Here is a 15108-nt window from a genome sequence, read left to right as displayed (position 1 = left end):
GGGAGGGATATAAAATATTCTGTTACAGGTTTGATCCTAGTGTCTAACTATTGGGGATTAGGATGAGACCTTTGCAAACCAGGAGGGGAAAAAAATGGGTCAAACTTTTGTTTTGTTTTAGTTTTAAAAAAAAATTGAAGGAAAATCCAAGCGAAAAGTAATACTGGCCTGAAAAATCAAAACTGTTTACTTTCAAAATGGTGAAAAGGAAACAGTGACTTTTTTCAGGATTTATCTTCTTTAGGTTTGTTTGTTTCTTCGCATTTATTTTTAGCTTTGTTTCCTCCCATTTAAAATAATTCCCCAACCAGTGGCACGAACTCATGAAATGTTTCGGTCAACCCAAATCTGCATTTTATAATGAAAAAGAAAAGAAAAGTTTCAGATGAAAAATTTCACCTAGTTAGGCTTGTGCTTAGTCCACTAGGCCACACTTCCTCTCAGACCAGGTCTACGCTACGAATGTACACTGGTTTAACTACATCGCTCAGGAGTATGAAAAATCCACATCCCTGAGTGACACAGTTATACCGACCTAATTCCAGGTATAGACAGTGCTGTGTTGATGGGAGAAAGGGGCTGTCTTTCTGTGTTCCCGGGGGGTGCTCAACGCATGCTGCCCCCCAGGCCCCGCCCCCCAGCCAATCCTTCTCCCAAGTCACCACCCCCGCCCTGCCTCTTTCTGCCCCTGCTCCGCCCCCAAGCATGCCCTCGGTCCTCCTCCCCCACAGCCCCGGAGCACCCATGGACTCGGCGCCTATGATGTGAGAGCTTCTCCTGCCAACATAATCCACCTCCCCGAGAGGCGGTAGCTAACTATGCTGATCAGCGTAATAGCATCTACACTAAAGTGCTACAGCAGTGCAGCGTTTTAAGTGTAAACCTGCCGCCAGTCTGCTGTGTTTCCGTTTTCCTGCAGCTGGAGGTCCTACCAGCTGTTCAGCAAGTGGGGCTGGCTCAGCTGTCGGTGGCCAAGCGAGAGGGGGATTTTGGTGCTTCAGTGCATTCAGAGGCAGCACGAGAAGTGCATCCCTCCACAGCTGCAAACTGATCCAGGGTCATCCTCAAAAATAAGAGACAGCTGCCCGTGCTTCTCCTGGATTACAGAGGCCAGCCCTGCATGGCTGGAGTGCGGGCCATGAACCAGCTGTGAGCTTCAGACAAGATCAGTGATAAGCTCTCAACCCCAGCGATCAGTCTCAGGATGAGCGTCTGTTACCTTTGAATTCCTTCACAGCATCCTGTAGAGATATGGTTTCTTGAGAGAGTTCTTGGAGTCTTCTTCTCCAGTCAGGAGACTCAGCTGTTGGATTCTGAAACTTCCCCTTCCCCGTCTTACATCTAGAGAGAAAACAACCTACATCATCTTCATCTGAATGGTAATTGAGATCATAGGCGCTGACTCCGTGGGTGCTCCGGGGCTGGAGCACCCACGGGGAAAAATTGGTGGGTGCAGCAGCCAAGCTCCCCACCCCGCCCTGCCCCGCCCCGCCATCCCAGCTCACCTCCACCTCCTCCCGAGTGCGTCATGTCCCCGTTTCTCCTCCCAGCACTTGCTGCCACGAAACAGCTGTTTTGCAGTATAACAAGCTGTGGGAGGAGGGGGGAGGAGCGGGAATGCAGCATACTCAGGGGAGGAGGCAAGGAAGAGGCGGAGCCGGGGATTTGGGGAAGGAGTCCAATAGGGGCAGGGAGGGGGTGAAGTTGGGGCGGGGACTTTGGGGAAGAGGTTGGAATGGGGGTGGGGCAGGGGTGGAGTCACGGCGGGGCCAGGGAGGGTTGAGCATCCTCCGGTACCAGGAGAAGTTGGCGCTTATGACTGAGATGGAACAAAATTTGAGGGGCCCAGTCAGTACTTGGTCCTTGCTCATATGCATACAAATGGTCAAGCACAATTGCAGCCCTTAGGGCTTGTCAACAAGGGGAATTATTCCAGAATAACTGTTCTGGATTAGCTTCCTGCGTGGACGCTCAGCTAATTCAGAATGAGGCATTCTTATTCTGGAATAAGAGCATTCACAGAGGGAGGTTATCGAGAATATCTAATCTGCTTTAAATTTACCTGACCTGAACCCACATTAACTTCTCAGTGTAGAAAAGGCCTTACTTTCTCCTGGAAGGATCAAAATATTTCAGGGTTGTTGTTGTCTTTCTACTGTGCTTGTATAACTCAAAACACGAAGTCATACTTACTGACAGCTCTGAATTAACGGTCAAAGTTAAGGTTGTTTTTGGAAAATGTCTAATCAATTTTTGTTGCCTCTTGATTATTTGAAGAGCATGTCTGAATAAGAGAGTCTTTTATATATAGCCTGCCTTTCCCCAATCACTTTCATATTTTAAATACACAGAATTCCTTAATTGTAATATGACTGGCATCTACCTTTTTGTAACATCCCTGTCGCCTAGAGACACTAAGCTAACAAGGGCATGTTAACTTAGGCGTCTGTTATTGTCTGAAATTGAATGTTTGTTGGTAAGAAAAGGCCTGGTCATTTTTTTTTTTTTTTAAAGAAATATTGCATGGTAAATTAAGAGGGTAAATAAGGCTGGATTTTCAGAAGTTCAAAAGAACACAAGCACCATTAATTTTCAGTTGAAAAAAATTCAAGACTATAAAGTGCAATGTGCAGAAACTTTATGCACTTGGGGGAAGAAAGCCTGTTGACTACTATGCGGTTTAACAACTGTTCACAGATCCTACTGGGGTTTGAGCTTCAGGGTTCTCTCTTCTGTAGGATTTACAAGCTCTTCATATTCTGCTGCCTAAGATATTACAGAGCACCATATTTATAAGTAAGTTTGCATAGGGCTGTCTATTTAAAAGGGGAAATAATTCATAGTGCTCCAAAATCCATATGCATATTCAATTTGACCTGCAATTGGGTATGTCAGTAGAAAGATAGGGATAGATACTGGGGAGCAGATTTGGGGTCATTTGGTTGAGGGGTTCCTGAGAGACAGAACCCCACAAAAAACTATTTTAAGATTTCTTTCCTCTTCTAATACTTTTACCTGTCGAGCTGGGAAAAGCAAAAACTATGGACAGCATCCAAAAAAATTTCTGTCTCTGGACAAACCCTGCGCTCATCCAGCATCAAGATCCATCCTCAAAACTGAGTAAGTCAAACATTATTAGCCTGTCATTTTGATTCTGCAGAGTGGCGTACAACGCTGATATAAGCTGTGCACAGAATCCCAGTAGGACTAGGTTTAAATACACACGCACACAATTTAAGGACAAATTCTCAAAGCCCTCTAAAATTCACAGACAGAATCAGATCGCCTCCACCAGTTGAAGTGTGGGCTGGAAAGTGTGAGTTGGCAGCAAGAAGGGGCCACGTACCTGCTCAAGGTGCTTCTGATGACTTGGAAAGAGAGAGAAAGAACAGAATCATAGAATTGTAGGACTGGAAGGGACTTCGAGAGGTCATCTAGTCCAGTCCCCTGCACTCCTGGAAGGACTAAGTATTATCTAGACCATCCCTGACAGGTGTTTGTCCAACCTGCTCTTAAAAGTCTGCAATGATGGAGATTCTGCAACTTCCCTGGGCAATTTATTCCAGTGCTTAACCACCCTGACAGTTAGGAAGCTTTTCCTAATGTCCAACCTAAACCACCCTTGCTGCCATTTAAGCCCATTGCTTCTTGGCCTATCCTCAGAGGTTAAAGGTTTTCTCCCTCCTCCTTGTAGAAGGGAGCTCAGTCCATACCCCACATTTTCCTGTCCTGTGCCCCCCGACATTTCCCTGTCCTATTGCCCCCACCCCTGCCTTGTCTACACTAGAGCCTTCACAGTTATAGCTATGCCAGCAGAGCCCCCTAGTGGACACACTGCGTAAGATCACAGAATGAGGTATAGCTACATGACCTCCCTGAATGACATAAACTAGGCTGGTCAGTCGGAAGAGTTGCGTCAACGCTGGGGGTTTAGTAGGCATAGCTACGTCGGCTGGGGGCATGATTCTTTTCACACCCCTGACCAGCGTAGCTATGCCGGCAAAACTTTGTAGCGCAGACTACGCCTCTGTCCCTTCTTTTCTTGTATCTCTGTTTAGCTAATCCCCGCCTAACAAAATCCCAGTCACTTTTTGGAGAAACAAAAAAATCGTGGCACTAACATAACATTTGCAAATCTGTTCACTCTCTTTTCCCCACCCTTTGTCTGTCTTGGCTATTTAGATTGGAAGCTTTTCAGGGCAGAGCCTATTATTTCAAGTTTGTACAGCTCCCAGCACAACGGGGCACGAATCTCAGTTGGCTCTTAGACACCCCTGTGGTGAAATTACAATATCAGATAAGAACCGCCATACTGGCTCAGACCAATGGTCCATCTAGCCCAGTATCCTCTCTCCTACAGTGGTCAGTACCACAATTTCAGGGGAAGTGTACAGAACAAGGTAACTAGAGTGACCCACCGTCTTCCCCTCCTGGCCATCAGAAATGGGAAACCAAATGAAGAGATTAAAAAAAACAAACGGGGAGTTATGTGATCCAAGAGACAGGTAAGAAAAACAAGTCCCGCTGGCTACTCAAAAAAAAAAAAAACGAGTGCAATTTCAGCAGGAAGTGAATGTTCAAAGCATAGCACAGCAGGACAGGGAGGGAATAGAACCTGGTGTAAGGTCACATGGGATAGTGAATCCCGTTCCCGGGGCCACAGTAGCGAAGAGATGCAGACCAACTGGAAGATGTATGAAGGGCAACAAATTGACTGAGGGGCTGGATTGACTGATCTATGAGGAAAGAGTAAGACAGCTTCCAGAGATTCATAGTTTTTAGGTCAGAGGGGACGACTTGCTCATCTAACCCCAAAAAAGAAAAGGAGGACTTGTGGCACCTTAGAGACTAAAGTGAGTGTAGCTCATGAAAGCTTATGCTAAATAAATTGGTTAGTCTCTAAGGTGCCACAAGTCCTTCTTTTCTTTTTGCGGATACAGACTAACACGGCTGCTACTCTGAAACCTGTCATCTAACCCAGTGGCTCTCAACCTTTCCCAATCACTGGACTCCTGAAAGGAGTCTGATTTGTCTTGCCTACCCCCAAGTTTCACCTCACTTAAAAATGACTCACTTACAAAATCAGACATAAAAATACAGAAGTGTCACAGCCACTATTACTGAAAAATGGCTGACTCTCTCATTTTTACTGTACAATTATAGAATAAATCCACTGGAATATAAATATTGTGCTTACATTTCAGTGTGTAGTCTATAAAGCAGCATAAACAAGTCATTGCCTGTATGAAATTTTAGTTTGTCCTGACTTCACTAGTGCTTTTTATGTAGTCTGTTGTAAAACAAGGCAAATATCTAGATGAGTTGATGTCCTCCCTGGGAGACCTCTGCGTACCCCGAAACGGATGCGGACCCCTGGTTGAGAACGACTGGCCTAGGCTGACCTCCCATGTAACACAGGCCAGAGAATTTCACTCAGGTACAGCTGTGTTGAGCCTGATAACATGTCTTTGACAAAAGCCCATCTTCCAGAAAGGCATCCTGTCTTGACCTGAATACACCAAAAGGTGGAGAAGTCCACCTCTTCCCTGGGTAGTTTCTTCCAGTGGTTTATAACCCTCATTGAAAAAAAGTGGGCATCTTATTTCTAAATTTGAATTTGTCTGGCTTTAAATTCCAGCCTTTGGTTCTTGTTAGGCCTTTCTCTCCTAGATTAAAGAGCCCAGTATTTCTCCCTAGGAAGGTATTTGTAAATCATAATCAAGTCACCTCTCAATCCTCTTTTTGATGAGCTACACAGATTGAGCTCGTCAAGTCTCTCCCTTTAAGGCATTGTCTCCAGTCCTCACGTTATTCGTGTGGCTCTTCTCTGCCCCTTCTCCAAGTTTTCGACATGCTTTTAAAAATGTGGACTCCAGAACAGGAAGCAACATTCCCGTATGGAGCTAAACATCACCAGCATGGCTAAGCATGGGCCACAGAGGGGCTGTCTGCACACACCAAAGGGTAGTATCCCAGAAAAAGCGGAGGAACTCTTTAGGGTGAATTAATGGGGAGCAATAGGGTAATGACCTGTGTTGTCTGTGGGGATGGAAGCACAGATGGCTGGATCTAGCGGTGTAGTGCCTTTTACTTTTTATACAACAAATGCAATTTGAGGCCATTACAAAGGGAGAGTGGGGTCCAAATAATCGTGTGTACTAACTGTATGCAACAAGGAAAGCATGGCTACACGCATACTGCAGCTCTGGTAGGATTCTGAAACATAAGAAAAAAAAGGAGGACTTGTGGCACCTTAGAGACTAACCAATTTATTTGAGCATAAGCTTTTGTGAGCTACAGTATGCATCCGATGAAGTGAGCTGTAGCTCACGAACGCTTATGCTCAAATAAATTGGTTAGTCTCTAAGGTGCCACAAGTCCTCCTTTTCTTTTTGCGAATACAGACTAACACGGCTGCTACTCTGAAACCTGAAACATAAGAGCAGCCATACTGGGTCAGACCAATGGTCTCTCTAGCCCAGTATCCTGTCTTCCGACAGTGGCCAAGGCCAGATGCTTCAGAGAGAATGAACAGAACAGGGCAATTATCAAGTGATCCATCCCCTCTCGTCCACTCCCAGCTTCTGACAGTCAGAGGCTAGGGCAGAGGTGGGCAGACTATGACCCGCAGGCCACATCCGGCCTGTGGGACCGTCCTGCCCGGCCCCTGAGCTCCTGGCCAGGGAGGCTAGCCTCTGCCCGGCGCCTCCCCTCCCCTGCTGTCCCCCCTCCCTCGCAGCCATGCTGCAGCATGGGCAGCACAACTGGCTCTGTCTGGGCAGCGGGGCTGCGAGCTCCTGCCGCTCTGAGCGCCATGGTAAGGGGGCCGCGGTGGCGCACATGGTGGCGAAGGAAGGTTGGGTAGGGGGTTCCGGGGGGCAGTCAGGGGACAGGGGGTGGTTGGATGGGGTGGAGGTTCTGAGGCGGGGTGGTCCGGTGTCGGGGAGCAGGGGGAGGTTGGATAGGGGGTGGGAGTCCCAGGGGGCCTGTCAGGGGGCGAGGGTGTGGATAGGGCTCGGGGGGACAGGGAGCAGGGGGGGTTGGATGGGGGTGGAGTCCCGGGGGTCAGTTAGAAGTGGGGTTCCCGGGAGGGGGTGGTCAGGGGACAAGGAGGTTGGATGGGTCAGAGTTTCTGAGGGGGGCAGTCAGGGGGCGGGAAGTGGGAAGGGGTGGATGGGGGCAGGGGCCAAGCTGTTTGGGTAGGCACACCCTTCCCTACCCGGCCTTCCATACAGTTTTGCACCCCGATGTGGCCCTCAGGCCAAAAAGTTTGCCCACCCCTGGGCTAGGGACACTCAGAGCATGGTTTTGCATCCCTGCCCATCCTGGCTAATAGCCATTGATGGACCTATCCTCCATGGACTTATCTAGTTCGTTTTTGAACTCTGTTATAGTCTTACATCCTCTGGCAAAGAGTTCCACAGGTTGGCTGCGTGTTGTGTGAAGAAATACTTTCATTTCTCCTCATACGGAAGCTGTCCCATACGTCTAATAATTTTTGTTGCCTTTTTCTGTACCTTTTCCAATTCCAATATATCTTTTTTGAAATGGGGCAACCAGATCTGCATGCAGTTCTGCACAAACGGAGAAGACCGTGCGCGCCTTTAGAGGATGCCGAAACTATTTAGGGGGATACTGCCCAGGATGGTCCAGGGGTTAGAGCACTGGCCTAGAAGTTGGGAGACTGGGGCATAATTCTGTGCTCTGCCACAAACTTCTTGTGTGACCTTGGGCACATCAGTTAGCGTCTCTGGGCCCCAGCTTCCCAGCCGGTGTTGTGAGGCTTAATATATTACAGCCTGCCTGTGAAATGCTTTGAGATCTACTGGTGAGAAAAGTGTTGTATAAGAATGGGGTGTTATTATTATTAACAGCTCCTTCCCTTGTAGTGTGAAAGTCCATCAAACAAACAAATAGGAAAATCTACAAATGTGCTACTTTTTAGCAGAACCTCAGGGCTACAAACACCTTGGAAATGGAGGTTGCTCTGAACTCTGAAAAGTGCAGAACTCTGAACAAAACTTTATGGTGGTTCTGTCAAAAGTTTACAACTGAACATTGACTTAATATAGCTTTGAATCTTTACTTTGCAGAAGAAAAATGCTGCTCTCCGTTTTTGTTTTTGTTTTTTGTCTCTGCAGCTGCCTGAATGCGTACTTCCGGTTCCACATGAGGTGTGGGGTTGACTGGACAGTTCGTAACTCTGGTGTTCGTAACTGTGAGGTTCTACTGTGACTCAATATGCAGCATGTTACAAAGTAAGTCTGAAAGGTGGCATATGACTTCTACCCCTTGATTAGCTCATTCGGTACCTTAGTTTGGAAGCAGTAGCAGGCTCATGATTCTCTGTGTGTTTTCTGGCCGCTAGAAGAGGCCAGAAGCAGACCGACATACCCACACGCAGAATTTTAGCCTGGATTACACTAAATTTGAAGTACCAACTATGGCATGATCCAGCCAGTGGGTGAGTGGGACAAAGAACCACTCTGTGTTTTCAGAGCTTGCAACAGAATGAAACCAAGGAAGGAAAAGTTGAGAGTAATTGTCAGGGAAAACTTCCTAACAGTGAGATGTGCTAGGCTGTGGAATGTTCTTCCCAAGAACAGGTTTCAGAGTAACAGCTGTGTTAGTCTGTATTCGCAAAAAGAAAAGGAGGACTTGTGGCACCTTAGAGACTAACCAATTTATTTGAGCATGAGCTTTCGTGAGCTACAGCTCACTTCATCAGATGCATACTGTGGAAACTGCAGAAGACATTATATACACAGAGACCATGAAATAATACCTCCTCCCACCCCACTCTCCTGCTGGTAACAGCTTATCTAAAGTGATCATTGTGGGGAGAGTGGTCACTTTGGATAAGCTATTACCAGCAGGAGAGTGAGTTTGTGTGTGTGGTTTTTGGAGGGGCGTGAGGGGGTGAGAAAACCTGGATTTGTGCTGGAAATGGCCCACCTTGATTATCATACACATTGTAAAGAGAGTGGTCACTTTGGATGGGCTATTACCAGCAGGAGAGTGAGTTTGTGTATGGGGGGGCGGAGGGTGAGAAAACCTGGATTTGTGCTGGAAATGGCCCAACTTGATGATCACTTTAGATAAGCTATTACCAGCAGGAGAGTGGGGTGGGAGGAGGTATTGTTTCATGGTCTCTGTGTATATAATGTCTTCTGCAGTTTCCACAGTATGCATCCGATGAAGTGAGCTGTAGCTCACGAAAGCTCATGCTCAAATAAATTGGTTAGTCTCTAAGGTGCCACAAGTCCTCCTTTTCTTCTTCCCAAGAACAACAGGGAGAGCTCCCAATTCTTGAGATATTCCGGCCAAAATCCTGGGACATGTGGTAAAGGGCATGAACGAATGACAGCTGGTTTTTGCAGCGTCATCGTAGAGCGTCGTGTGTGGTGCAAAAGGCTTATCTCTCCCCAACAGAAGTTGGTCCAATAAAAGATTCCCCCCCCCCCACACACACACACCTTGTCCCAGCTGATCTTTGACACCCATCACTTCCGTGAATCTGTGACTCAGCTTTCAAAGAGCTAAATAACAACACAAAGATCAGCAGCACACAGACTGTGCAGGAATCTGGGGCGGCTGGGGTATCTAACACAGTCTCACCTGCAAGAATTCACTCGCTGGCTGCTGGCACTTCCCCTCCATCTCGCAGACCAGATCGCTGAGGCAAGAGAGCGCCTTAGAGTATTTGGTGGCATTTTCATCCCTCATCTTCACAATCTCCTTGTCCAGCTCGCCCAGCCGGCCCAGGGGGTATCTCTCTTGTTCCTCCAGAAACACACGCAACTGCTGAAATTCAGACACAACCTTCTGCCTCTCGGCTTCCACTTCTTTCTGCAGCTAACATGCACACAGACAGGGAAAAGATCAGGTCAGGGACACACAGAGAGTCGTTGGGACATTTCATAGACTCTTCTGTAGCTCTCTGCAGGATAATTACAGTAAAGGCTTTGTTATCCGGCGTGTTGGGGTAACGGGGGCTGTCGGTTAGTCAAAAACTCCGGTTAACGAAAAATTATACTTACCAACGGAATACGAATTTTCAAAGAATTAGAATACAATAAAATGAATACAGTATAAAACAGTAGACAGGTACTCACCAATCCAGTCATGGTACTGCACTGCAGAGTGGTTGGTTTCTTGAAGCACGTAGGTGTATACAGGGAAAGCTTTCTATACAGCAGGTTATCTTATGACACTACATATCACTCTGGGCAGCGCATGGCATACACCCAGATCACTAAAAATACACAACACTAAAACGATACTGAACAGAGTTTAATCTTTCTGGGATGATTCAGAAGGCACTTCAGGATCTTGCAGTGCCTCCGGGACAGCATTATCAACATCAATTATCGTTGTAGACGGAGAAGGCGTAGGAGATTGGGCTGAATCTGTTATGATACACCCTGGAAGCTGCTCTTTTGACGAAATCCCTGATATCTTCTTGCTGACTTGTCTTCTGTCTCTTTGGCATAAAAGCAGAGTGCAGAATATGCAATTGCATAACCTCCTGGGCAGTATGCTTGACCCGGTTACTAGATTGAAGATTTGTATTGGGAGAGATCAGAAATGCCAGTTAATAGAGCTTGCTGGTTGATAGAGTGCCGGATAACACAGCTTTTACTGTGTATGGCAACCCATAACAATACAAGTGCAGACATTTCCTGTTGACAGAGAATTTTCTGATCGCTTCCCCAGTAGCAAAAGCGCCTCCTCTGGTCAGCAGCCTCCTTAAACCAGATCCTCTGAATAGCAAGAAGGGGAGGAGGCTGGCCTCAGAAGGAGGGACTTCGGAGAGCAGGCATGGCAGAGAACAAGCATTATTAACCTCATTGTTTGGATGATGCATTTTTCTGCAGTCTCCATTTTCCTTCTTAGGCTCCATGTACATTTGTGTTAGCGCCTAGAGCACAGGCGCTGACTTTCCAAAGTGCTCGACCCTCGGCTCTGCCCCAGGCCCCGCCCCCACCCCCAAAGCCTCACCCCACCCCATTTCTTCCCGCCCCATCCCGCCCCGCCTCTTCCTGCCCCTGCTCCACCCCCACCCCACCTCTTCTTGCCCAGTTCAACCCCCTCCCCCAAGCATGCTGCATCCTCGCTCCGCCCCCTTCCCCCCCAGAGCCTCCTGCACGCCTCGAAACAGCTGATCTCGGCGGGCAGGAGGCGCAAGGAGGGCGGGGGAGGCGCTGATTGGCAGGGCCTGCCAGTGGGCAGGCAACACTGGGGCGTGGGGGGGAGCTGATGGGGGGCTGCTGGTGGGTGGTCAGCACCCACCATTTTTCCCCCATGGGTGCCCCAGCCCCAGAGCACCCACAGAGTCTGCGCCTATGCCAAGAGGCCCAGACCCATATATGTGTATGCAGTACCTATCACAAACAAAGAATCTCTGAACCAGAAGAGAATTTGCAAAAGACAGCGGAGTAAGTAAGTGCTGATCTCACTCAGAGGGGAGCACGTTACTCTTACGTTACTCCAAGTATCAGTGATGTCCTGGAGCTGATAAGCAATAACGGCACCTACCAGAAGTTCCTGGCTTTTCATTTCCCCACTCGATTGAAACGCTAGAATCTCAGCTCTCTCTTTCTTCAAAATCTCCAGGTGGCTCTGAATTTGCACCTAAGAAGTTGGGAGATGAACAAAAATAAAAATGTTTTATGAGCTCTGTTTAAACATACAACATATTTTTGAGGCTTTTCCATCAACAATAACTAATAGATTATTTTTTAGCCCTGTTGCTTATTAATATGGTGTATTCATTACTGTGTTTTAAACCGGGTGCTAATGCCTACAATATTATTAGTTAGAATGTGGGAGCAGCCATAGGCGGTGACTTCTGCAGGCGCTGGTGGGTGCTTGACCTCTGCTGCCCAGCCCTGCCTCCACCCCAGCCCTGCTCCTTCCCACCCCCATTCCAACCCTTTCCCCAAAGTCCCTCCCCAACTCTGCCCCCTCCCTGCCCCTATTGGACTCCTTCCCCAAATCCCTGCCCCAGCCCTGCCTCCTCCCCTGAGTGCGCCGTGTTCCCGCTCCTCCCCCCTCCCTCCCACAGCTTGTTATGCCGCGAAACAGCTGTTTCACGGCGGCAAGTGCTGGGAGGAGATGCAGGGACACTGCACGCTCAGGGGAAGAGGCGGAGGTGGAGATGAACTGGGGCGGGAGGGCAGGATGCTTGTCTGCCAGTGGGTGCAAAGCACCCACCAATATTTCCCCGTGGGTGCTCCAGCCTACGGAGTCTGTGCCTATGCTCCTGTCGAAGTCTATAATCCACTTCAATGAGCGGCAGAAGTTCTGTCGCCAGGAGCGCGTCTCCCGTCGACATTGCATAGTGTGGACATGGCTGTAAACTAAGCTAAGGTACATCAACTTAAGTTACGTTACATAACTTAACTAGTTCAACTTAGATTGATTTACAGCACTAGTGTAGACCAGGCCTAAGTCAGTGATACTCAGACATGAGCGGTTCAGGAGACAAATGAGCGATCAACATGACCCAAAAGAGCCACAGTCATGTGAATTCATTGTTTCATTTACTACAATATTATTTGTATTTAAACAGTAGGACAGGGGAAAGATTTCGTTTGAGCATTGGCCTACTAAACCCAGGGTTGTGAGTTCAATCCTTGAGGGGGCGATTTAGGGATCTGGGGCAAAAATTGGGGATTGGTCCTGCTTTGAGCAGGGGGTTGGACTAGATGACCTCCTGAGGTCCCTTCCAACCCTGATATTCTATGATTCTCACAGCAAATAAATTAATAATCTGGTGCAAGTTAATAATTTACGTGGTTAATAAGATAGTAAAAAGCATGCTGATTGATTTAATTGTTAACCCTACAGTGTTTTAAGACCATGTGGTAAAGGAAGACACATTAAAGAACCACTTGTGGCTTGCCAGCTGCTGTCTAACTATCACTGGTCTAAATAGCCAAGGCAGAAGGGGGAAGGGGGAGTTACTCGTCCAAGGCCACCGGCAGACCTAGAACAAGAACCCAGGTGTCCTGAACACCAGTTTCACACTTAAACGCTGCCCCGGGCTGGGTCAAGTTGAGCAGGTGCTAACAAAAAACAGACCAAATCTTGTGACTAAAAACAACCCCCCCCTCTCAGTTGTTCAGGTTTTCCTCTTCCTTATTGCCGGTGACGTCATAACCCTGTTATGGGGCTTTCAGGGAAACGAAACAAAACAGACACAATAAGACCTAAATGCAGAATGGGGCTAGTGGTGAGAAAGCTCCTTGTGAATGGGTGTGTGTGGGGGGGGAGACGACAGAGAAATAGGAGAGACAGCAGCTCCTGAGGCTGGTCGGGTACAGCTCGCTCCAAACTGGGAATCAGTTACTACCTGGTTCCTGGCCCAATTCAGGGTGCCAGAGAGGCTGTTCCAGCCCCTCTGGGTCCCATTCTTATCCCCCAACCCAGCTTGTGGGTGAACTGATGCAGGGACAGAGCCCCCACACTATTTCCAGTGCAGAGACTCCACCCCGCACTGCAGCCCCGGTTCACCACCCCATGCAGAGTAATCCCATGCCTATGGGGGGAAAATGAGGTTTAGATCCTTTAGTGTGTGTAAAACCGTACTTTAAAAAATTCTTTGTGTATTCCCTTTAGCTATAGTGTTTGCTATGCAAGATCTCTGTAATAATGCAGTGTTTCGCCAGTGATTTCCGCTCTACTCCGTGCTGATTAGGTCTCAGCTGGAGTATTGAGTCCAGTTCTGGGCGCCGCATTTCAGGAAAGATGTGGACACATTGGAGAAAGTCCAGAGAAGAGCAACAAAAATGATTTAAAAAATCTAGAAACATGACCTACGGGGGAAGATTGAAAAAATTGTGTTTATTTAGTCAGGAGAAAAGAAGACAGAGAGGGGACATGATACCAGTTTTTAAGTACATAAAAGGTTGTTGTTACAAGGAGGAGGGAGAAAAATTGTTCTCCTTAACTTCTGAGGATAGGACAAGAAGCAATGGGCTTAAATTTCAGCAAGGGAGGTTTAGGTTGGACATTAGGAAAAAATTCTGAACTGTCAGGGTAGTTAAGCATTGGAATAAAGTATCTAGGGAATTTGTGGAATCTCTGTCACTGGAGATTTTTAAGAGCAGGTTGGACAAATAGCTGTCAGGGATGGTCTAGATAATACTTAGTCCTGCCGTGAGTGCAGGGGACTGGACTAGATGACCTCTCGAGGTCCCTTCCAGTCCTACGATTCTATGGTTCCTACCTTGTACTCCTGGGCAGCCTCTTCTATGGGAACCACCGTGTGAGCCCTGTGCTCCTTGGATCTGTCACACACCACGCAGATGGGGGTTTGATCCTCCTCACAGAAGAGTTTCAGAGCCTCCAGGTGTTTCTCACACACCCTCCCGCCTCGGGGCTCTTTGAACAGCTGCAGGCTGAGCTGTTTGGCCACCTCTGCCACGTTGGCCAGCTGCCTGTTGGGCTTCAGGTGTCTCTGGGGGAAGCTGCCCCTGCAGCAGGGGCAGGAGAGGCTGGTCTCCTGTCGCCCCAAGCACTGGGTGATGCAGGCTCGGCAGAAGTTGTGCCCGCAGTCTATAATCATCACCGGGTCTTTAAAATAATCCAGGCAGGTGGAACAAGTAGCTTCCTCCTGGAGCGTTTTGGCTGGATTTGCAGCAGCCATTGTACCCGGCTGGGCAGGTTGAGTTGAGCTGCACGTATCTGCTTTCATCAGCAATCAGCCCCCTTCCTGACGTTGCAAGTTGTTTTGGCCATTGTTGCAGCAGCAGCCGCTGGGCCTGCTCAAGAGAACAGAGCCTGAAGGTTTGTGTGCTTCCCAACTTCTGGCCAGCCTACACGTTTTGCTCGTGGTGGGACTGATTGGTTGCCAGTTCACTCCAGTTTGCACACACCTGGATATATGCTAGCACAGTGACACCCCAGGCATGTTTTGGTTTGCCCCAGCGCAGGGGCTCTCAAACTTTTCAGACGACTGGAGTCTGATTTGTCTTGCCTTCCCCCAAGTTTCCCCTCACTCAAAACCGACTTGCTTACACCATCCAACATAACCATACAAAAGCGTCACAGCACGCTAGTCCTGAAAAAGGGCTGACTTTCTCCTTGTTGCCCTATTACGAT

At 48.0% G+C, this 15108-nt stretch overlaps 2 protein-coding genes and 1 long non-coding RNA gene across 8 annotated transcripts in view; 1 reads left to right on the top strand and 2 right to left on the bottom strand.

The window, feature by feature from the left end:
• LOC122462880 overlaps positions 1 to 4096 on the top strand; it is an 18157-nt gene extending 14061 nt beyond the window's left edge. The window contains exons 2-3 of the long non-coding RNA XR_006285761.1: positions 3912 to 3915; positions 4085 to 4096. This is a non-coding gene — a long non-coding RNA (uncharacterized LOC122462880). The remainder of the gene's footprint in view (positions 1 to 3911; positions 3916 to 4084) is intronic.
• LOC114022341 (zinc finger protein OZF) overlaps positions 1 to 15108 on the bottom strand; it is a 793526-nt gene that overhangs the window by 216665 nt on the left and 561753 nt on the right. The gene's annotated exons all lie outside the window — the stretch shown is intronic.
• Positions 1 to 15108, bottom strand: part of LOC102943530 (zinc finger protein RFP) — a 20728-nt gene extending 5620 nt beyond the window's left edge. Inside the window, exons 1-5 of the mRNA XM_027833597.3 lie at positions 14234 to 15108; positions 11539 to 11634; positions 9619 to 9849; positions 3347 to 3369; positions 1220 to 1341 (exon numbers count right to left, since the gene is read on the bottom strand). Of these exons, the coding sequence (XP_027689398.2) occupies positions 1220 to 1341; positions 3347 to 3369; positions 9619 to 9849; positions 11539 to 11634; positions 14234 to 14701 (940 nt within the window). The 5' untranslated portion in view covers positions 14702 to 15108. The remainder of the gene's footprint in view (positions 1 to 1219; positions 1342 to 3346; positions 3370 to 9618; positions 9850 to 11538; positions 11635 to 14233) is intronic.

This window comes from Chelonia mydas, chromosome 14, assembly GCF_015237465.2.
Source record: "Chelonia mydas isolate rCheMyd1 chromosome 14, rCheMyd1.pri.v2, whole genome shotgun sequence".
NCBI classification, from domain to species: Eukaryota; Metazoa; Chordata; order Testudines; family Cheloniidae; genus Chelonia; species Chelonia mydas.
The sequence above is the reverse complement of the archived record's forward strand: the minus strand, read 5'-3'. Positions and strand labels throughout refer to the sequence as shown.